General features: G+C 47.7%; 1 protein-coding gene across 8 annotated transcripts in view; it reads left to right on the forward strand.

Annotated features, from left to right (window-relative positions):
• Positions 1-23577, forward strand: part of SGMS1 (sphingomyelin synthase 1) — an 87624-nt gene that overhangs the window by 58841 nt on the left and 5206 nt on the right. For 7 of the 8 annotated variants that reach the window (XR_002001916.2, XM_015633266.3, XM_033515471.1 and 4 more), the window contains 3 exons: positions 16015-16842; positions 20174-20291; positions 23139-23292. Coding sequence is in view for 7 of the 8 variants with exons in the window: in XM_015633266.3 (XP_015488752.1) it covers positions 16226-16842; positions 20174-20291; positions 23139-23292 (889 nt within the window). In the remaining variant the exon portion in view is untranslated. Of the gene's footprint in view, positions 1-773; positions 898-16014; positions 16843-20173; positions 20292-23138; positions 23293-23577 lie in introns of all 8 variants that reach the window. The other variant, XM_033515473.1, reaches the window with a different exon arrangement.

A 23577-nucleotide genomic window follows, 5' to 3' on the forward strand; every position in this document is an offset into this window, starting at 1 on the left:
CCCCTGGCCAGGAGGCACAACTTCTTCCCTGGGCAGTGCCCAGCCCTGAACACATTGGCCAGAGAGGCTGTGGGCTCTCCTGCCTGGGGCTGTGCCAGAGCTGTGTGCACACAATGCTGTGCCCTGTGCTCTGGGATGGCCCTGCTGGAGCAGGGAGGTGGCACCAGCTGCCCTCTGAGCTCCCTTCAGCCTCAGCCATCCTGGGATCCTGTGATCTGACCTGGTCAAACCTTGAGAAACTTACGTTTGTTTTAATACTGTTGCAGATAGAGAGTGGACAGATGTTGTAGGTGATGAGGAGATCTCTAGCTCTGGTGTGTTATAATCCTACTCCCCGATGGGACCCCTCTGTCCCACCCCCCGTGGTGAGAGCCTGCTCGTCTCAGGACACAGGTGGCGGAGGGGTCCTGGAGTGGATACAACACGGACTCAAAGTATTTAGACACAGGAGGCCCAAACTTGCTGGAGTAATCCCGGGTTTATTGTCTGTCGTCCATCCGGGGCAAGAGAGAGACCGACATGCTCTGGGTCTTATCTCTTATACCTGGGGGCAGGGGTGATCAGGGGATGCAGGGAGGTCACAGCCAATGGGAAGGGGAATGGGAGAAGGTTCTCAGGTAGGAACTAACATTACACAAACCAGAGGTGGGTTTAACCCTTGGGAGGTACCAAGATTTTTAGATGCACTACAATACTGGTGAAGTTATGAAAAGTGATATTGCAAAAGCCAAATGAGAAATGAAAGCAACTTTCTGTTGTGTTTGCCTTCACAGATCTTGCAGCTTCCAAAAACAGAAGTGGTGCAATTGTTTGCTGGGAACAGGATTTTAGAGGAGGGAAGAAGTCCTTCTGGGGAGCTGAGAGTGAACCCTCAAAGCCCAGAACAGTTTACCTCTGGTTTAATTTCTGAGCTACAAAATTTACACCAGCACCTCTCTCCCAAACCATATGTATTTTAAACTTTAACAATATAAATGTTTAGCAGAGGGACTATTTCTAAACTTTTTTCCTTCTCTGTGGTGGCCTTGCTTTTATCAGATGTGAAGGGAAAGGTGGGAAAAGAATTGACCTGGTAATTCTGGTTTACTTAAGCTAAGAGCACTGGGTTGCTGATTTGGATTTATCTGAGAGAAAAGTGACCCAAGCTCAGGCTTTTGTTAATGTTTAATGTTGTGTAACGTTCTGCTCAGGCACAATTGAGCCATCAGTGCAGGAGTGATCCTGTTGGAGGGGTTTATTGTGAGAGATTACAGATCCTGCTGTGGCTTTCATTTCATTGCAGCCTGAGCTCATTAATGAACAGGATCATCATTTATTTACCATTCTTGGGATCCTTTCACACTGATTCTTGTTCTTTTGGGCAGGGAGGAGGATGAGGAGACACCACAAAGTTATCTAAAATACTCTGCCCTCTCTTTCTGGTGGTTGTTTGGCATTTCCCTGGTTTTAGCAGCCTTTCCATTTTCTCCTAATCATGGTGGTTCTTCATCTGGATTTGTCTGGATTGGGCTGGGAAGAGCCTCAAAGGATGGAGAAAAGGAGAGAAGGAAGAGCAGACTCTACTGACTCTACTGGAGGGGAAAATAAGGAAGAAAAAAAATAGGGAGCACAAATATTCGTCCTCTTTCTTGTCTGGTCTTAGTCAGAGATTAATGCTCCTGATTTTTCTTTGTGATTTCCCTGATTTTGTGAGATTCCTGTATAATACAGTTTGCCTCCATGCTCTGCCATGCAGAGCTTTGAAGCAGGGAGTGAGTCCTGTCTAGGAAGCACCTTTGAAAACAGGTGAGCAGAAGTTGCAAAGAGAAGCCGTGGCTGCCCCAGGATCCCTGGAAGTGTCCCAGGCCAGGTTGGAGCAGCCTGGGATAGTGGGAGATGTCCCTGCCCATGGCATGGCATGGAATGGCATGGGCTTTAAGGTCCCTCCCAACCCAAACTCTTCTGGGATTCTGTGATGTTATGCTCAGAAATAAGTTTGGGTGTGAAGAGTCCTGTTGAACCTCAGAATAATCAGAGGAGGAGGCATCCACAAGCTGAGTGTTGGGATAGACTTGACAATTTCTGGATCTTCAGCAAGGATCTGTTGAGCTCTGTAGACCTGTAAGGTAGGAGAGAGCAGTGTGAAGTCCCTCAAAGACCTGAGCACCACTGGCTTGGAGCTTTGCATGTCCTGTCCTAGAGAATTCACTTATACAGTCTTCATCCTGAGCTCTTCCAGCTGTCTGCAGGGTCACCTCAAGTCCACTTTTTAAATACAGAGTAGTAAAAAGGTAGTCCAGAAATACTTTGGGCCACATTTTCAAGGTGGAAAGTGATTTTCAGCTACCTACAGGGTGGGTAGACTGAATTTGTATGTTGTCTGCCACCAGCTGTCTGAAAGCTGCTGTGCCTTTTAAATCAAATTGTTCAAACACAAAAAAGGCAAGATGTTGTGCATTGTAAACAGCAGCAAACAGTTATTTGTCAGTCAACTGCCAGAAATAAATAAAAAAAAAAAATCTCAAGAAAAAGGAGATGGCAATGATTGGGGGCAAGTTTTCCATAAGTAGCTATTACTCTTCCCTTGAGAAATTTGCTAAAGCAACACTTGTAACTGCTAACACTTGAAGTTGTAAAGATGTTGTGTTTGTGTGGCAAAGCTCTGGAAAACAGATATAGCAGTGAATTTCAGCAGTGCAGCTCCTAACTGTCACAGCCCCAAGCATGGAAATCAGGCAGAAAGGATCATTTTGGTTATTCTGGCTGAATTCCCAATCAGAGTTCCTGTGGGTGGGCAGGCCCTGGCACAGGGTGCCCAGAGAAGCTGTGGCTGCCCCTGGATCCCTGGAAGTGCCCAAGGCCAGGTTGGACACTGGGGTTTGGAGCAGCCTGGGATAGTGGAAGGTGTCCCTGCCCATGGCATGATGGGTTTTATCAATTCCAGACCATTCTGGGATTCTGTGCTGTGGCATCCCATTCCAAGTGTTTGGTGGAGGCCCCCATCAAAATCATTTGATGTTTGTCTTGAGGCTTGATTCTGCCTTTCACCCATCTTGCCTGACTAAATAATACATGAACTAAAGTGGTTTCTGCTATTTTTAGGCAGTGCAGATCACAAAGGTGAATATAGATGCAACATTTCTTAATATCAAACTCCCTTGCCTGCTGACTTACCCTAAATTCTGTGCCCTCTGTTAGGGGACACAAATCCCCTTGTCCTCAATGACTTATGCAGCATCTACAATAACAGGGCCTGTTGCTTTTGGACGTGTGTGCATTCATATTTTATGTCTCTGCTTGCCCTTCATGTTTTATTTAATGGAGAGTGTAAGGAAATTGGTTACTTGGCAAAAAGTGGCTTTTAGTGGGCTAAGAAGCTCCAGGTTTCCTGAATTTTGGGCTGGCCCTGTGTCTGCTGCGCTCCCCAGGGACTGTTCCACTGCTTCTCAAGAGCTTTCTGAATATTGATCCTTCCTCCTTGCTCCTCCAGAAGAGAAGGAGAGCCTGCAGCCTTGCTGCTGGCAATCTGACTCCTGCAGATCGTGTTTGGGGAGGGCAAGAAATCCCAAAACCAGACAGGAACCAGGACCAGAAATGGTCTCCTTGTGCTGTCCAAAGCTGCTGGCTTTTCTGGGCTGAGCTCAACTGTGTCCCCATTAAATCTGAATTTACATGGTGCTATATGTGGCATGTCTTATATTTCAGACTGATCCAAACCAGCACAACTTTGTCTCAGGATCACATAAATTCCAGTCCTTGCATTGTTTCACTGCTGATGTGAAATCAAACCTCAAATTCGACCCTCATTGCCAGTGCTGCTGTGGTGCCACACAGGGTGAGCTGCATATTTCATCAGGATACCTGCCACTGTACTTCTGTCCCCTTACCCACATGAAATATTTGTGAATTTAGGTTATTTTCAGACCCAGTGAAAACCTTTTGCAAAGCCTGAGGTCAGATAATAATATATTTACTTTTAAAAGATAATCTCATGTGTATTTATATCCTGTGCTCTATCTAGTAGCCCCACCCTTACCTCTAAAAACCATACAAACAAACCAAAAAGACCTGAACAACCACCAAACTCCAACTTCTGTGACTGTCTGATATCTTTTGGTATGAACACTCCTAGCATTTGATCTTCTTTCCAGAATACCACTTGTATTTTTCCCACTAGTAGTCATTTCAGCAGCTCTTGTGTTGCTTGCAGGAGGAGCTCTGCCATTCCTGGGGGACTCACAGTGAATTTTCATGACCTTCTACATGGAAGATTTATTTTTTTTTAAAATAACTTCTTATTAAAATGTCATATTTTATCAGGTTTAGAGGGTCTTGAAGATTTATCTGAAAGTTGCATGTCAGAGCACAGCTCAAGGACAGTCCTGTAGAGCAAGTCTGATTGTGGGCTGGGTGGGTAAAGCAGCAGCTGTGGCAAGGTGGCCCTTATTTGTTTTGTACTCCTAAAATATGCTGGTAGCTGGTGTGTTCAGGAGGCCCATATGCATTTCCCAGCAGGAAATTTCCCCTGGAGGGAGTGCTGGGGAGTCACAGAGCCTGTCACGAGGTGCCTGCATGGGCTTTTCCCAGTGTCCTTCTCTCAAGGGCTCCTTGTCAGATCACACAATCCCAGCATGGTTCTGGTTGGAAGGGACCTTAAAGATCCTCTCATCCCAAGCCCTGCCACGGACACCTTCCACTATCCCAGCTTGCTGCACCCATTGCCAGGCCCTCCCCACCCTCACAGGGAACAGTCCCTTCCCCCTCTCCACTCTAAACCCCCAGATGAATTTCTGCAATACCAGAACATCTTACCTCACCCCTTCTGCTCAGAGGAGCCCCTGCACATCAGAAACAGCAGCAGAATTGTCATTCCCCTGTTTTGTTAGCTTGCTCACGTGCAGCAGGGATGTCAGATCCTGCTGGACATCCCCAGGGAATGTGTCCCCAAGTATTTACCTATGGGAAGGGCTTATTCCCAGCAAGCTCTTTTGTGGCTGTGCTGACAGGAGATGGAAAGGAGCATCACGTTCTCCTGCATAGCTGCTGCTTCATTATCTTCTTGGCCATTCCCCTTTTATCTTCAGCCTCAGCAGATTTTTCTGATACTCTTGCAATCTCCCATCCTTTCCCAGCAGTCACAGAGCCATGGCTCTGTGGCCATGGATCTCCTGATCCATATGGGAGAGGAGATAGGTCAGAGTGGGGCTATTTTCAGGCAGCATCTTGTTGGCATCCCTGCCTTGCTCTCCTTAATACCTTGCTAATCTGAGCTTCACCCACCTGCTTGCATAGAGCTATGGTGAGCACGTGACTGCAGATTGAAATCTTTCCTCCTCTCCCTCCCTCTCATCTGTTCACACTTAACAACAACAAATAATTAAAGATCCTCAAGCCAGATGCCTCTGGAGCTGGTTGGTCATGCGATACTTTGCCACAGAAGGGACGGAGGTTGATTTGTGTGGGTTCCTCTTTCTGGAAGGAGAACAGAGCCACTGGGTTCCTGCAGTTCTGGCTGCTGTAAGATGCAGGGCTGCTCTTTGTTGCATGTTAACTGTTTGTGGAACAGCAGCTGGGAAACCCAGGCTCAGTTTTGCAGTGATCCCTCTGAAACGTTTAGATGGTTAATTCCCATGTCCGCTTCCCACTACGGAATGCTGGCTTTCATTAATTGTTTTTCCAAGGGTGGATGTGGCTTTGGAGTGCCTAAACCAAAGGAGATTATGGAAGCAATGGGCTGTGTTTGCTGGGAGCAGTGTGTGGCGGGTGCCCCGCAGGGACATGCTCGATAAAGCGGGTGCTCGCTCTGGGGTGGATTGAGAGAACGAAACCTTCTGTTAATCCCTCGTGCCTAATGCACAGCCTCATGAGAGGAAACACATCTGCAGGAGGACATCTTCCAATCTGTAGTTTTGTAGGTTTTGGCTTGCCTTCTTTTAGTTAAAAGAGAATGTGTAGACTGGTAAGGAAAGTTTGCTCGAAGCTGTGCCTCGTGCTGGCAGCTGGACACCCCTTCATCCCTTCTGTGGCAGGAGAAAAGGGATCACAGTCCCACCCATTCAGAAGGCATCTGATTGATGTGGTTTTAGTTATTTCTGGCTGAAAAGGATGGACAAAGTACTAGCTGAGCTTTTCACTCTGTTTTGGGTTGCTTTGCAACAGTTTTATGGGCTGTGGGTGAGTGGTGGATGACAGAGCTCCCCAGGTGGGGGAGTTTGGAAGGTGAAATATTGTTCTGATTTCAAGCTGACAGAGAGTAGGGTTAGATTGGATATCAGGAAAGAATTCTTCCTGTGAGGGTGGGCAGGCCCTGGCACAGGGTGCCCAGAGCAGCTGTGGCTGCCCCTGGATCCCTGGAAGTGTCCAAGGCCAGGTTGGACTCTGGGGCTTGGAGCAGCCTGGGATAGTGGAAGGTGTCCCTGCCCATGGCAGGGGTGCCACTGGATGGGATTTAAGGTCCTTTCCAACCCAAACCATTCTGGGATTCTATTTTTAAATGCAGCTTAATTTCCATGGCAGGACACAAAGCTGGTCACACGGTACCTCCAGCTGAGATTCCCTTGTTTGGCTGGAATTATAGGTTACTTTAGGAAGTGATTTAATTGACGTGTTCAAATCCTACCAGTTCAGCCTGTGGATCTGTTACCCAGCCATCCAGCCTTTCCTGTTCAGTGTGCCAGATCGTGGAGGCAGAGGAAAGAATGGCTGATATTCCCAGGTGGCTGATGGACATCTCCATAAAGGTGTTAGGACCACATGACACAGGCACATCCCTGTGCCTTAAGTGTGCCACTAGAAAAGGAATTTAGAAGCAATTGGATGTGACTGCAGGAGGAACTTCTGAAGCTTTCAGGTGGTTATTGAAATATTCATAATCTCCAGAACAGTTAGGTGGCGAGATCTGAGTTTTTTATCTTCCCTTATTTCTCCTTCTTTGTGAACCTAATTGATCATAACTTTTGAGCTGAGAGGAATATGTAAAACATATTTTGCAGCCTTTGAACACACTGTAATGAATTCAAGTGACTCTGCTTGTGATCTGGGAAGTTATTTGACATGTACGTGGTGGTACACACTGTCACCATTGCTGTCAGTGTGGAAGGAAGCGTGTTTTCAGTGCTTGTTTTGTGACCTTCAGTTATCTTTCAGTTAAAATTGTAAGGAACGCTTCCTGTTTCAGGGAGGATGTTTGTGAATTCCTGTTCTGTGGGTTCAGTGCCCACTTGTCAGCAGCAAGATTTAAGTGGCATTTGCTGGTGTCACAGATCATCGATGGAAGCAGTGTCACATCTGACACGGATTGGGAGCAGATGAGTAGGAACAGTCAATGGAATGAGTAGGAATAGTCTCACACACAGATAAAGCTACTTTGCAGCACTGGGCAAGGAAAGGCTTGGGTTTCTGGAAACCAAATTCTGAAATTTGGAGCTTGTTGAATCATCAAAGTATTGCATTCAGTGCCCAAAACACTGAGCAACAATGATGAAATCTCCTGTAGAAGTCAAAAGCCAGAGACTCTTGGAGCAGGGTCCAGAGCTGGTCTGAATTGTTTGGCACCCTCCTTGTGGCTGTTGAAGAAGGAGGTGCTGGATGGCTGGACTGGGAAGGGGAGGATTTGTGTCCCCAGCCACACTGGGTTTGCTGGAGCGTGTTTTTGCTATCAAAGCCAAGGCCAGCGGTGGCAAATCTCCACTGCAAACAGAGGGATTTGACTTCCTGTGATGGAGAGTAAAGAAAGCTTCTGGGATTTAGCAAATGAACTGAGAGGGTTTTTTCTGCTTGTAGTATGAGCACAAAAAGGAAGATGCCAGGACAGTTCATCTGCAATGTCAGGAGATCTGGCTCCAGTCACCCGTAACTTGTTGGCAATCAAAATGGTTTGGGATTTTTTCCTTTTTCTTCCTTTTCCTGTGTTTCTGATTTTTCTAGACCAGCTCTGCAAGATGAGCCTTCCTTTCCTTCCTGCAGATAGATGTCTTGAAGAGACTTACTTGATTTTTGGTGCAAATCTGAGCAGGTAGTGCTAGAAAGAGGAGGACTCTGTGTTCAAAAATTCAGACTATTTATACCAGCAGTAATCTTGAATATATGTGGTGTTTAGTCTGTCAGACCAAGGAATACTCGGTGTTACATGAAACTAAATTAATAAAGGCAGACCCAGGGATTGTTTTGTTTTCCAAGAGGAATGGCATTGAAAATGAATAATGTTAATGGTGTGTCTTTTGGATGGGTTTATGAAAAGTAACAGCTGAAGCGCAGAGAACAGCATTGTGCATGAAGATCTATAGATATTCACATTTTAAACTCTGGAGGCTTGGAGTCTTTTTGATGTGGGCCTGATGTGCTGCAACTTCAGAAGTAGGATGTTTGAAATGAAATATTTATATTGCTAATGAAATATGGAAATATTATTCTAGGCTGGGAATCCTAGTGTGTAAACTTGGTTTTCTTTTGCTTTAGTTACAACCTTGGCAGTGGAAGTTGGGAGGGAGCAACTGTTGTGGTCTGGCTACTGTCTCATACATGGCCAGTAACAAACCCTAATATTAAAAAAATATGTCAAGTAACTGATTTAAGTCTTCAGTGAGGATCTGTTTTCTCTGTGATTTCTGCCAGGTTTCCTTTTCCTAATCTGCATGGCTGGTTTGGCAAATTATGCTGGAGTCTGCATTTCAGAGCCACGTTACCATCAGTCACAAGACTGCTCTCAGTTTCCTTGGGCACAACTTCCCTTTCTGTTCCTATGATTTTTAAATTTTAAATTCATGCTGCCACTTAGATTCCCAGAGGTTTCCAGCAAATCTGACTTTCTAATAATAAGTGGCTTTTAGGTAGTCACTGGAGATAAAGAAACCTCACAAAAACCCCAAAACGCCTGCACTGAGTTAAAATACGGAGCATGTCACAAACGTTTAATCTCTCCTTATTTTCCTGCTTCCATCCTTCTGCCCTGCCTTGTAGGGAAAAAACTCCACACTTTTCCTGCCTTTTCAGTGTTTCATCTGTTTTCCTTTGAAGGTGTTTTGTTGTTTGTGGATCAGTCTGGGGAGGTTTGGGTAGTCTCAGGAGGAGGGGGAGCATTGCCCTGCCCTCTTCAGTACCGGATTGTCTGTGGGGTTACACGAGGGCGCGGGGCTCTATTTCCAGCCCTGCCCTATCTCTGGCTCTGACTCTGAGGCATCACAGGGATGTGTGTTCAGCTGTGCTGGGGACGGCAGCCAGAGCTTGCTGCTGCCCGAGCACGAGCCCACAGACACTCTGCTCCTGTCCAGATCCCACATGGGCAAGGTTTGAGCGTGGCATGGTGCCCCAGGGGTGTGGGTTGGTTTGGGGAGTGCTGGGTGCGTTGGTTGCTGCTGTAGGAAGCTGCTGAAGCATTGAAGATCCTGGTGTCTAAGCAGATTATTCATAAAAACAGAGAATGGTTTGGGTTGGAAGGATCTTAAAGCTCATCTTGTTCCACCTCCTGCTAGGGGCAGAGACGTTCTACAGGTGCTCCCAGTCCAGGCTGGCTTTGGACTTCAGGGATCCTGGGGCAGCCACAGCTCCTCTGGGCACCTTGTGCCAGCCAGGGCCTCCCCACCCTCACAGGGGAGATTGTTTTTTTCCTAATATCCAGTCTAAACTCGTTTTTAAAGATTTGAGATGTTCTGTTAATATTTTCACACCGCCCTTTGCATTTGGGATGGGGAATGTGGAATTCCTATTGCAGCTGTTCAAAAATAAGCCAACAGTGGTCCCACTTCCATTGCAGATGTTGAATTTTTATTAGGATTGAGACAATAGGATTGTGTAATGGAGTACAAAATGGGATGGGTGCTTGGGTTACCCCTGGAATGGGCAGAAAGGTTCTGGACCTGGTGCCTGGCTCTGCCTCCCTGACTTGAGGTGACTTCACAGTCTGAAATAATTGCAACTTAAACCTGCCCTGCCCTCCTCCCCACTCCATCCTTTCCATCCCCAGATCATTGGAAGCAGTATTTCCATCCTGGGGAAATGAAAGCCCTGCTTAGCAACTGCTCCTGGGGTGAGACTTGGTCAGGTCAGGCCTCCTCCTGAGTGTTTGCTGGTTTTCATAACTACTGCCAAGCACCAGGAAGATGAGAGAGGAAGAAAGCTGAGGCATAGGGCTGTAAGTCAAGAACTGGGGAATTGTTTGCGTTGGAAGGGGCCTTAAAGACCATCCAGGTTCAGTTTTTGCCATGGGCACGGACACTTTCCACTAATACCAGGGTGCTCCAACCTCTGGTGGAGTCTCATGGAGGGAAATAGTCCCTGGTGATGTTCCCATCTGGAGGTGGGACCTGTTTGGTTATCCAAATGTGCTGCAAATACTTTGGATTTTAAATCCTTCCTGCTCAACTCTGGATTTGTGTTCTGAGCTGTTACAGCCATGAGTGGATTTTCATTTCTGGGTGTTCTTTTTTAATTCAATTAGGATAAAAAAATATATGGTGAGGGTTTCTTTTTCTTCCTGGTTATCAAGTAATTTAGAAAAAAAACAGGCTGCTCAGGGATTTATGTAGTATTCAGGCAGGGCTTTTTCTCCCTCTGAAGCTGTGTAAGTAGCTGTTCAGGGGATGTGGGCGTTGCTTTGCATTTTCATCCCAGCCTCTCTTTTCATAGTAGTAGCTCCACTTGCTCTGACTTCCACAGGCCAATGTTTTCCAGCTGGAGCCGACCTTGGAAACTTATCTTGGAGCTCTGTGCAATTTGTGAGCCCACCTGTGCCTCAGTGTTATACTTACAGCTATTTTATATTTGCATATATTTGCATTTCCAGCACAAACCCAGCTTTACTGGCCTGTTTTACACTGCCAGCAGTTTCTTGCTTGTTAGTGTTGCAGGAGGGATGATACTGGTTTGGAGGCAAGGCTGTCCTGGAGGGAGGGAAACACTGCTTGAGAGCTTGTTAGGGCTATCCAGCACTTAATTTGTGGCAGGCACTTCCCTTTCCTTGCAAATTGGTGTGCAGAGGCTCCTGTCAAGTACAGGATGTCCAGTTATTGAGGTGCTAGGGCATTATTGGCCACAATGAAATGCCTGGAGAGGAGGTGACTGTAGCAGTGACTCAGGCCCTGCTGCTGTGAACAGTTTGTTTTGTGCTCTAAAAACAGGACAAGAGCTGCCAGCTTTTATCCAGGGCACTCGGTCTCTGTGTAACTCCTGCTCATCAGTGGGGTTGAGGAATTCACTGGTGGGCTGGGTTATAAAGCATTAAATCTTCAGTCCTTAGAGCAGCTTCAGTCCTTTCTCCTGCTTATTTGTGTGCACACATTATCAGTGTGAGCCTCAGAGTTAGTTTTCCAAGGGCCAAAATACCTTTGTAAGGTACATTGTAATGCAATTATTGTATCTGCCAGCTGTGCTTACAAATTTCTCTCATTTAGACCCTAATTTTTCACCGAGGGTTAGATCCTCTCAACTTTCCTGGGCTGTCTGGGAAGGATGCTGGGGGTTGCAAGTGGAACACACCCACTGCCTCTGAAAGGATTTCCTGGCTCCTAGTGACGAGTTGCTGAAATAGCTTATTATTTGACTTGATTTCTATAGTGACTGTTGCCCTGGCAGCAAAGCTTAGAGAGTAAAAACACAAACATGAGAAGGGCACAATTTGATTTTGGGAGGCTTAGGTTTTCTTTGCTTTGGTTAGATTTCAAAGTGGTTTAGGAGGAGTTTTGAGATGAACAAACAGATATGGAAGGTGTTTTTTTACTGGTTTAGGTGGATGTGGTTTTGTCTCATCAGTGTTGGTTGTGAGACTTAACAGTTTCTGCTTGCAAGGAGACCCCAGACCTGGGCCTTGTCCTTAGCATGGGAAAGATGTGGAGCTGTTGGAGCAGGTCCACAGGAGGCCTTGGAGCTGCTCCAAGGGCTGGAGCCAGGCTGGGAGAGCTGGGGGTGCTCACCTGGAGAAGAGAAGGCTCCAGGGAGAGCTCAGAGCCCCTTCCAGGGCCTAAAGGGGCTCCAGGAGAGCTGGAGAGGGACTGGGGACAAGGGATGGAGGGACAGGACACAGGGAATGGCTTCCCAGTGCCAAAGGGCAGGGACAGATGGGATATTGGGAAGGAATTGTTCCCTGGCAGGGTGGGCAGGCCCTGGCACAGGCTGCCCAGAGCAGCTGTGACTGCCCCTGGATCCCTGGAAGTGTCCAAGGCCAGGTTGGGCTTGGAGCAGCCTGGGATGGTGGAAGGTGCTCATGGCAGGGGGTGGCACTGGATGGGCTTTAAGGTCCCTGACAAGCCAGATCATTCCATGATTCTAAGTGTGGAGTAATCAGCTGATGATTTCACGGCTGATTATCTTGTCCTTTAACCCAGAAGGTTGATGCTTCCACCTTTGCTCCTTATGCCCAGCTGCATCTCAGGAGAACAGGTCTTGATAGGTAGGGTTGTAACAGTGCACCCCAAATATTTGTTTAACCCTCTGGGGTGGCCGTGGCCAAGGTGTAGATGGAGGTGGTGGTGGTGGGAATTACTCCCTGTGTTTTGAGTTAGCACTTCAGTGTTTGCTGGCAAGGGGGAAAAAAGATCCTGTAAACACAAGGAGGTTCAACCTGGAGCCCTTGGGTGAGGTTGTTTCATCCTGCTCGCTCTTGTGTGGGTATTTTGAGGTTCTGGTTTTCCACAGCATCATTACCATGGTGCAGGTGGTATTGTTATGGTAATCACATTGTTATTTATAATTCCTTGTCGGGTTCAGGCTCCTTAATGAGGCAGCTCTGCTGCGGATGGAGGGATTTTTTTAGTCAGCCAGGCTAACCAACCTGTGGCAGAGCTGGGGAGGTTTGTGTGTGCCAGGTTTGTCCTTGAGGGACCACACTGAGCCTGAGCATGTGGCCTGGCTGCAGCTGACACTGGTCCCCACCTCGTGTCTTCAGCTTGTGTGGAGAGGAGAAGAGTTCTTGTGGAAGGGAGGGGGTCAGTGAGAGCTGTGAGTCCCCCGTAGTTTCTGCTAACCACACCCCATCTTGAAATGAAAAAAGCTTTCATGGATACACCACGGGGAATGAGGAATTTTTAATGTGACAAGCTGGAAGGTGTGAGTAAAGAAGCTTTTTTGCCTATTCCTCCCCCATTAGACAGGCTGTGAAAACAGGCTTGAATAATAAGTGGTGTTAAAAATTTTAGTTCATTTTCCTCATTTTAACTCTTAGTGAAAACAACTTATCTCCATGGCCTGTGTCCTTGGCAGAGGGTTACCTTTCCTCCTGCATCATTTACTCTGCTTTTGCAAAAGGTGCTTGATAGTGATTTACACTGGTGGTGTGAGAGCAGCAGGTTGAGATTGCACATTTTGGAACTGTAGTTTCCAGCAATATTGCCCAAACCCGCAGTTTTACTGCAAGGAACACATTTGTTGGTTTTTGTCAGGCTGCCAGGCCAGGTGTCCTGGGGTCACACCAGCATTTTGGGACTCTTGTGCCAGTAAGAGTGCTATTTGCAGCTGGCAACAGATTTTTCCATCTGGAGCTCATCTTAGAACCTGCTGGCAGCTTTGCATGGAATGTATCAGGGAATGGTTTAGGTTGGAAGAGCCCTCTAAGCTCATGGAGTCCAGTCATTCCCCCAGCACTCCCAAGGCCACCACTAACCCACAACCCCAAGTGCCACATCTACAAATGCTTTAAATCCCTCCAGGCAGGGATGGTGACTCTGCCACTGCCCTGGGCAGCTTATTCCAGGGCTGGATAGCCTTTTCCATGGAGAATTTTTTCCCAGTATCCAATCTTGACCTTCCCTGATGGTGGAGATGTAATTTGAAGGTTGGCTATAAGCTCCTGAAATGTGTCTTTGGGATGCCGAGTCCTTAAAAATGCTGTTGGGGGTGGTCAGGAAGCTGCCCTGTCAGGTTCAGGGGTTTGGGAAGTTGGGATTCAGGCACTCCAGTGTGGAAAATTGGAAAGGTTTAATTAATATTGGCCCACCTCGTGGTGCCCACAGAGTGCTCAGACAGCCCCAAAGCTGGATTGTAACACAGGACTGGGAGAGGCAGCACTGTGACTGTGAAACAGCGCGGGGAGCTGGGACCTGCTGCAGGCCCAGAGCTCGGCTGGGGGAGCAGCATTAAAAATAAATTACTTTGGCTTTATCAACGTTGTGAGGCACCATCCTGGGAAGCAACAAGAAGTCTGTAAGTATTGTCTGTTGGGAATTTATGCTGCCAGAGCTGGGATTTGAAATGAGCACGCAGAGACGGGCGGGTGGAGCTGAGCTGCTGCTCGGTCCCGGCCTTGTAGGAGCTTCTAATGTGGGTTACCATGCATAATTCAGGCCATCCTTTTTCCATGTTCAGAGCTCTGTAACTAAATACTGATTTGCTAAACACAACTTGAATAATGAAGCAATCTGTGGCTTGAAAGCCTTCCTCAGTATTGAAAGAAAGGGAGCAAATAGAGCTGTATCCTCACTTCTGCTTTAAAACAAAAGAGATATGCACAAAATAGAAGAGTCATCTTCATCCCAGCTTGCTTCATGGATTTAAATATCTGAACATTCCTGGTGTGTCCAGTAAGTGAGAGCCAATCCATCCAAGGCTTTTTCTTTTCTCTGCCATCACAGTTCATTCCATGGAAAAACCTTGTGTTTCTTGCTGAGCTTAGAGGCAACAGGTCAAAAAATGAATTGATGCACAGTGTGGTCATAAGTAGGAGTAAAGCTTTGTGTCTGTTCTGAGCTCAAATCATGCCAGTAGGGTAAATTATTTTGGTTTTCCTCAGTCACAACTTTGCTCCCTTCAATGAAATGCAAACACTTGAGAGCCTGTAAGAGGCTAAAAATATTCTTACAGCTGATAAAGGCTTGATTTGACTTTTGAAAATACAAAGTGGTTTTTTTTCCCTGTGCTGTTACCCCTTCTCACTTCATGTTCATGATGCTGCAGCAGAGTACTCGGTCTGTGGGATGGTGGGGCTTCCACTGCTTTCCCCTCCTTGCTCTGGGGAGGAGCAGTTTTGGTTGATTGCATAAACACCCCAGACCTGAGGATTTGCTGGTGGTGGTCACTATCATTGCTGCCTTGTTTGCTGCTCGTGTCTCAGAATTTCAGGAAGAGATTCCAAGCAAGTAACTTCTGTATTATTGTAACTTTTGTACTGGAACCGATCAGCTTTTCTAAGCTATTTCTGCAATTCATTGAGTATAGAAGTTTCTTACTTAGTTCCTCTTTTAAAAAAAACAATAAAAAAAAATTCTACTGGTTCCTTTTTTTTTAAGCTGGTAGAAAACATTTCTTTGAATTGGAGCAGTATACCCTGGAAACAGTCAAATTCACCTAACAGAGCTGCTAAATGCTTGCAAACCTAAATGCTTCAGTTTATTTTCAGGCTAATCTGCTTGATTATTGATTTTCCTGCTGCTCTTTTGGCCCAGAGAGTAGATCCTTTCTTATCTACATCAATTTTTTTAGTGTTGATGACTATATGTAGCACCTTGGAGGAGTTCTAGGGTGGGTTGGATGGGGCTTGGAGCAAGCTGGTCTAGCTGAAGGTGTCCCTGCCCATGGCAGGGGCTGGAATGGGATGAGTTTTAAGGTCCCTTCCAACCCAAACCAGTCTGGGATTTTGTGATTTTATGATTTTTGTGCCATGCAGAGTGAAAAACAGGTTTCATATTCAACTGGTGCCACACATTGCATTAAGGTACCAGTCTGTAAGGGGTAGAAAAGGTTTCTACCACAAATAATACCAAACATTTGCTCTGTAGCTGCTTAAATCCATGGGTATGATGATTGTAAGAGGAGTTTTGGTGCTGTTCATGGACTAGAGCATTGAAATGGAAAATGTAAAAAATAGAGAGCAGGAAGGAGGCTTCCCATAGCTGCAGAGTGGTGTTAAATCTTTTAAGGAATCACCAGCCAGCTCAGGAAGGACAGTGCTGTGTGTACAAGGCTGGAGCTCAAATCTGCTGCTCTTTTCCCTCCAGAGTCTCTTGTCCATCCCAAGCACAGCTGGTTTTGTGCAGGAATTTTGGCTTTGGCCCCAAACTGCAATGTTTGCAGTCCTAATGCCTGGTTTTGGGTTTTTCTCCCCCTCCCCAGGAAGAAGAATGCCAACACGAAGATGAAGTAGAGCGTTTCCTATGCTGGCGGCGGCGCCCACACGCCGGTGTCGGCTGGGTAGGGACAGGCTCTCGCCTCTGGCCAAACCCATTCCCGGGACAAGATGAAGCCGAGGAGGAGCTTCCCGCCGCGCTGGAGCCGCAGTGACTGCTGCCCGCTTTGAAGCCCATGTGCCACGGTCCCTGGCGAGATGAAAGAAGTGGTGCTGTGGTCACCCGAGGAGGTGACCAACTGGCTGACGGACAATGCCGTGCCGGAGTACTGTGAGCCCCTGAAGAGCTTCACCGGGCGGGACCTCATCAACCTGACGGAGGAGGATTTCAAGAAATCCCCTCTGTCCCGGGTGTCTTCCGACAGCGGCCAGCGGCTGTTGAACATGATCGAGGGGCTGAAGATGGCTCACCACATGGAGGCTCACAAGAACGGCCACACCAACGGGCACGTGCGCGCCGGCGATGCCGCGCGCCAGAACGGCTTCGGCGCCGCGCTCAAGCTCAATGGGGTCCCCAACGGGTTCAAGAAGGAGATGATCAAGATCCCCATGCCGGAGCCGGAGCGCTCGCAGTATCCCATGGAGTGGGGCAAGACTCTCCTGGCTTTTATTTATGCACTTTTTTGTTTTGTCTTCACCACGGTGACTATCTCGGTGGTTCATGAACGAGTGCCTCCCAAGGAGGTGCAGCCTCCCCTCCCAGATGCATTTTTTGATCGCTTTGATCGGGTGCAATGGGCTTTTTCTATTTGTGAAATCAACGGCATGATCCTTGTAGGACTGTGGTTTGTTCAGTGGCTGCTCTTAAAGTACAAGTAAGTAAAACCTTTTCAAAACTTGAGTGCTTCTGACAGCTTTTGGAGGGCAGATGCTGGTTTGCACCCAAACAAAATGAAGTTTCTTGTGATCTTCTCATCTCAGTTTTCAAAAATGTTCCCTAAGAAACTGAGCAACACCGCTGCTCGTGTTTGCCTGCACGGTTAACTTGAACCTTTATCATGGGTGAAAAGCCGTGGATTGGATGAAATGGTGTTTTGAACTCACTGTTTGTTCAGAGGGAGCACAACTCATGCTCTTGTGAGAGCACTTGTGAACGATCCAAGGGAAGGGCTGGAGCTGTGCCAGGAGCATTTGGGTTGGAATTCAGGGAAAGGTTCTTCCCCCAGAGGGTGGTGGGGCACTGACCAGGCTCCCCAGGGAATGGGCATGGCCCCAAGGCTGCCAGAGCTCCACACAGAGTGGGATTGTTGGGGTGTCTGTGCAGGGACTGGAGCTGGATCAGTGATGCTTGTGGGTCCTTTCCAGCTCAGGATATTCCATGATTTTAAACCCAAGGGAAACAGCTCTAGAGGAGGTGGTGTGGGATTTACCTCAAGAAGGAGGTGTTGGGTTAATAGGGCTGTTCCAGGGATCAAACACCCTCTGGTGGAGCTGAGCAGAGCCTGTAGGTGAAGAAGAGCAGAATCCTTGGAGATTTTGAAGCAGTGAGATGTGGGTTGAGTTGATGGTAACATACATATTGATGTCACTGGCAGATGTGAAGGTCCCCCTGCTACCGTGTCCCCATTTGCTTTGGGGCGTTTGGTTTTATTTATGTTATAGAATCACAAAATGTTTGGGGCTGGAAGGGATCCTAAAGATCATCCCATTCCAATCCTCTTCCATGGGAAGTCCCCTTTGGAAGGGCCTTTTCTGGTGTTAGGGGAAGATGCCAGGGTATCCCAGAGCTTGGTCAGTGAATGCACTGATCACGGAATGTTTCGAAGGCCAAAATCCCTCTTTTCTATCTGTGAGCAGAGGGATCAAGGTCCAAGAGGCTGTGGCCGAGCAGCAGAAAGAGAAGAGTAGGAGAAAGGGAAGAGCAGGAGAGGTGCTGGCAGGAACAGGAGCCCAGCAAGGTGGCTTTATCTGGAGGACCTTGTTCTTGTGGTTTTGGATGGTGCACACCAAAGGGGTGGTGACTCAGTGCTACAGAAAGAGCTGAATCCCCTTTGTGGTGGGGTTATCCCCTCTCTTTTAAACCTAAATCAGGAATAAAGATGGGCCTTCCTCACTTCTGCTTCCTCATCCCTGGAGGTGTCTAAGGCCAGGCTGGATGGGGCTTGGAGCAACCTGAGATAGTGGAAGGTGTCCCTGTCTGTGGCAGGGTTGGAACTTTAAGGGCTTTAAGGTCCTTTCCAGCCCAAACATTCTGTGATTCCACGATGCCAGGCTGTCCATGGCATGGGATTGGGCTGGTATCTCTCCAGAAAGCAGGAGCAGGCCTGGCTGGGCACTCTGGAGTTTCCACAGGGAGCTCAAGGAAACTGCTGAGGCAGATTAACTTCTCTGGGAAGCATTCCCAGATGCTGTGGGAGAAGCACAATGCCAGGATTGGCCATGTGCTTGGCTCATGGGGCTGAAGGAGCAGTGTGCTCCCTGCTGAGGTCTGCAGAGCTGGAATGGAGTTGGCTGGGCCAGGAATAAGTGTGGAGGTTGTACTTGCTGGCTGACTCTGAGTCTCACACTCACCCAAATCCTCTGGAGAAACAGGAGGCTTTTTACATTTATAATTCTTAACTCACAGCTTTGCCCATGTTTACACCAGGAGAGGGGGAAAAAAATATCTGGAATACTGTGTTACAGCAGTGAGTACTCCAGTGCAAAATGTGTTTACCCTGCAAGAGTTGAATTTTTTTCCTGATAAATCAAGGCATGCAAGGTGATCTGGCACTGCAAAATCATACTCCTCTGAGAGTGGAGCCCTCCAGTTTAATAACTGTGCCAAAAGCACTGAAAAATTTGAAAGATGGCCAATTCCGAGTTTTAAAGGAGCTCAGCTTGATTTTAGGAATATTATTTTTCAAAAGTAAGCAAAATAGCAACAACTGAATGCCAGTGCCTGAAGGGAACCTCCAGGAAAGAAGGAGAGAGACTCCTGAAGGGCCTGGAGGGACAGGACACAGGGAGTGGCTTCCCACTGCAGAGGGCAGGGTTGGATGGGATATTGGGAGGGTGGGCAGGCCCTGGCACAGAGAAGCTGTGGCTGCCCCTGGATCCCTGGAAGTGTCCAAGGCCAGGTTGTACTTTGGGGCTTGGAGCAGCCTGGGATAGTGGAAGGTGTCCCTGCCCATGGCAGGAGTGCCACTGGATGAGCTTTAAGGTCCCTTCCAATCCAGACTGTTCTTGGATTCTGTGAATGCCAGAATCTGCAGCTTGAAATGGCCGTAAGTGCAAAGAACAGTGATTTAAAATGAACCAAAACCCATAGCTAGTGGCACATGAAGGGTGATTTCTGTAACTGGATTCACCCCTGATTTCTGTAACCCTGGCAGTGATCTCTCCTTAGGAACTCTCCAGAGGTTGCTCCTGTCCTTGTGGACGTGACAGGAGAGATATAATTGTCTTTCTTTGAGGTGTTTCTAGGTGTGACCCCAGTGGGCAGTTTTGGGGCTGGCTGTCCCTCCTGAGCCCATCCTTTACCCTGCTGGTTTTGCAGAAGCACCTCACAGTACCCCAAATCTGCATCTGCTCTCCTTGTGAACATCAGCCCTCACTAATAAATATCTCTGCAGCTGTGGCTGCTGAGTGGCTTCCCTGCAAACAGCCTGTCCTGCAGCCAGAGCAGCTCTGCATTTTTATTTGGGAGCTTTCCTTGCTGATGTGAACTGCTTCCTTTATAATGCTGCTCAGGAAAGATGTGTTCTCTCACTCTTCTGGGTTATACAGGAGACCCTTTGTAATCACTAAATTGTGTGTCAGCTGAAATAAACTTACTCCTTTTCATCTTAGAATGAAAATCCTGTAACTTTATCCCCTGCCTCGAATAGGAAATCAGTGACGGCCACAGCTAATGGAGGGGTGTGGGGCATGAAATCCCCTTTAATGTCTTCAGCACCAAATCTGCACAGGCTTTTGCGTCCTAATCCTTAGATTTCCTGTAATCACCTTCAAGGGCAGTGTGAGTTCAGTTGCTCCTGTGTTCCTGGCCTGGAAGGCGTGGGAATATTTGTGGAGTAGTTCAGCATTCCCAGGTGTAAGCCGATAGTGTCACGAGTTTCCAAAGCATCAGGAGAAAAGAGCTGGTGGTTTGTTTTATTTACCTTTGTGGATTTTGTTTGCCTTGAGTGACCTCCTTATTTTTGTCTGTTTTTTTCTCCCTGCCAGGTCTATAATTAGCAGAAGATTTTTCTGTATAGTTGGCACACTATACCTGTACCGGTGTATTACCATGTATGTGACTACACTCCCAGTACCTGGAATGCATTTCAAGTGTTCTCCAAAGGTAAACTCCTTCTGGCTGCCCTGCCATGCTCTAATCCACGTGTTTCCCCCTCATCCTGCTGTTCCCAAAACTGTTTTCAAGAAGGTTTCTAAGGGAGGGGATTCTGCCTCTGCCCTGCTCTCATGAGAGCCCCCTGAGAATTCTGTGCACAGTTCTGTGCTCCCAGCAGAAGAAGGACATGGAAGTGTTGGAGCAGGTCCAGAGGAGGCCATGGAGTTGCTGAGGGGACTGGAGCCACTTCCCTATGGAGCCAGGCTGGGAGAGCTGGGGCTGCTCAGCCTGGAGAAGGGAAGGGGGGGTGGAGACCTCTCAGCTCCTTCCAGGGCCTGAAGGGATACAGGGAAGCTGGAGAAGGACCCTGCATCGGGAACTGGGGTGACAGGACACAGGGAATGGGTTCAGACTGCCAGAGGACAGGGATAGATGGGATATTGGGAAGGAATTGTTCCCTGGCAGGGTGGGCAGGCCCTGGCACAGGGTGCCCAGAGCAGCTGTGGCTGCCCCTGGATCCCTGCAAGTGTCCAAGGCCAGGTTGGACTGTGGGGCTTGGAGCAGCCTGGGATAGTGGAAGGTGTCCCTGCCCATGGCAGGGGTGAAATGGGATGAACTTTAAGCCCAAAGCAGCCCAAACCATTCCATAATTTTAATTTGAGAACACTGGTTTGGTGTGACAGAGACATCCTTCTGCAGGTCACTGGCTGCCCTCTCAGTGGAGGTGTTGACAGGTGCTGCAGGGCAGTGCAGGAGTTCCCACCCTTTTCAAAGCACTGAACCACCCAATTTCTGTGACATTTTCAGCTAATTTGCATGATCAGCATGTTCCTGTCCCCAGTGAAGCTGAAGGTGTTCAGCCTTTGCCATGTGTGAGTCACTGACTTCTAAATAAATAAACACCTCAGTGTGTCAAATCCAAATATGATCCATGGTTGAAAATGGCCCAGAGAGACTTTCCTAAGGCTGTCTCCTGCACATATTTTTGCAAATTCTCTTAGCACAAGGACTTCTCACCTCCTCCCCAGTCCAGCACTGACTTCAAGGGATAAATTAGGCTTGTGAAAGCCATGGCTGAAACCAGGCTACTGGGACAGAGGTATTTGACCCTTGTGGTCAGGCTGGAAGGGTAATTCACATGCTCAGGGTGGAGATGGGACAGGGCTGGTGGTGTTGCATCCATCTCTGCTCACCCCAGCGTTGCTGGAGTCCTGGTCCTTACTGCAATTCCTGGGGCTGGTTGTGTTATGATGCAGTTGAAGCAGAGGAAAGGGCAGAAGCACAGCCATAAATCAGATGGCAGGTTGTAAAATCACTGAGGTACAGGCAATAAAATCCTGATTGGGCTTTATTCATGTGCTGTTGTTGTTTTGGTGAGGATTGGCACTTCCAGATGAAGCCAAAATGCTTTGGTTCCTTGGGAGAGTCCAGCCAGTGTTTGCCAAGGCAGAACCTTTGTGGCTTTTGGAGGGATTTTGGAAAGGGAAGTGACTGGGAGAAGATTCAGCACTGTGTTTGAACAGCCTGCTGCTAGGAAATTAAAAAAGAGAACACAGGTATTTATGGGCTGAAGTGAATAAATCTGCCCGTTTGGGGAATTTACGGCATTGGCAAATCCTTCTCATTACTCAAGTAGAGACAAGCCGAGGGCCCTGATAAGATTAAGGATAAAGCTGGGTTTTCTTGAAAGCTCTAAAAGTACTGGTGGGAAAAGAATAACCTCTCAACACCTTATTGAGTTCAATGTGATTGTGAAAAGTGGGCTTTGGGGAGCAGTTTAGTGTTTGTGAGCAACTGTTAGCAGGAAATGTTTAATTCCTGCAAAGAACATGCTCAAGTCTGTCAGAAATTATTAATTTCCTCTTCCTAAAGCAAAGCCATTTTAAAATAAAAGCATAATGGTCAGCCTGGGGGATCTGTGTTTCCTTCTGACAGTTCAATGGTTTCCATGGATTTGCAACCACCATAAAATGAGGATGCAGCACACGTGTGCATTGATCCATTAGTCCCTGCTTCTTGATGGGTCCCAGAGGTTCTCCACACATCCTGGTTGTCCCATGGCATTTATTTTTTGTGGATGTGTTTAATATTTGGTGCCTGGCTAAGAGCTGAAAGCAGCAAAAGTCTTGGGCAGTGACAGCTGCCCTCGATCACTTGGGAGAGAGAGCAGAGTGTCCTCATGGGAGGGACTTGGTTTGTTTGGATTTGGCTTTCCTTGGGCAAGCTGAAGGTTTTTCAGGAATGCAGTGTGAGCCAGTGCCATGGCTGGGAGTGGGCCAGAGCAAATTCCAGTGTAGAGGGAGATCCCTGTTTGGGCTGCTGTGGATTCAAAGCACAAGTCTGGCACCATGCTCTGACAGACACCACAGATGTTTCTGTTGGAATGGGAAGTGGAAAGAAATAATCTTGCAGACTTTTCCAAGGCCTTAGGGTTTGGAGTGAGGTGCTCTTCTGTTCATCAGATCCTAGCTTTGGCAGCTGGCTGTTCAGCCTGGGCAGTTCTCCTGGTTTCTGTTGGACAATCACCAGTAGGGCCTGTGCTGCTACCAACAATGTGAACTAAATTAAACCTCACTTATTTTAGAGTGTGGTGCCTCTCAAACGGAATAAAAATCTCACCTGAGCACCAGCTACAAGAAGTGCAAAGCATCAAAACACTCGTGTCTCATTTCCAGTCTTTTTCCTGCTAGAAATGTGCTGCCAGCTTTTGGGGAAGGCTGAGGATTTATTTATCTGCTGATTGATCTTGTGGATCAAAGCAGAAAGGGAGAAGAACTAAAAGGCCAAATTGCTGGTTAAAACCATTGCTTTGAGCTGTGATATTTACTGTGTTTCTGTGTTTTGCTGTTTCACCAGCTCTTTGGAGACTGGGAATCTCACCTGCGAAGGATAATGAAGTTGATTGCTGGCGGAGGCTTGTCCATCACGGGCTCCCACAACATGTGTGGGGACTACCTGTACAGCGGCCACACCGTCATCCTAACCCTCACCTACCTGTTCATCAAAGAGTGTGAGTGTCCTGCTGCTCTCCTCTTGTGGGATTCCTTCCTGACTGGGGGATTTCCTGTTGTGCTCACTGGCGAACACAATTTGAGCTAAAATACCTCGGCTCAAGCTGGATATTGGGGAAAAGTTCTTCACCAGAGGGATTGTAATGGTTTGGGTTGGAAGGGACATTAAAGCCCATCTCATCCCACCCCCTGCCATGGGCAGGGACACCTTCCACTGTCCCAGGCTGCTCCAAGCCCCAAAGTCCAACCTGGCCTTGGACACTTGCAGGGATCCAGGGGCAGCC

Source organism: Parus major, chromosome 6 (genome assembly GCF_001522545.3).
Source record: "Parus major isolate Abel chromosome 6, Parus_major1.1, whole genome shotgun sequence".
Classification (NCBI taxonomy): domain Eukaryota; kingdom Metazoa; phylum Chordata; class Aves; order Passeriformes; family Paridae; genus Parus; species Parus major.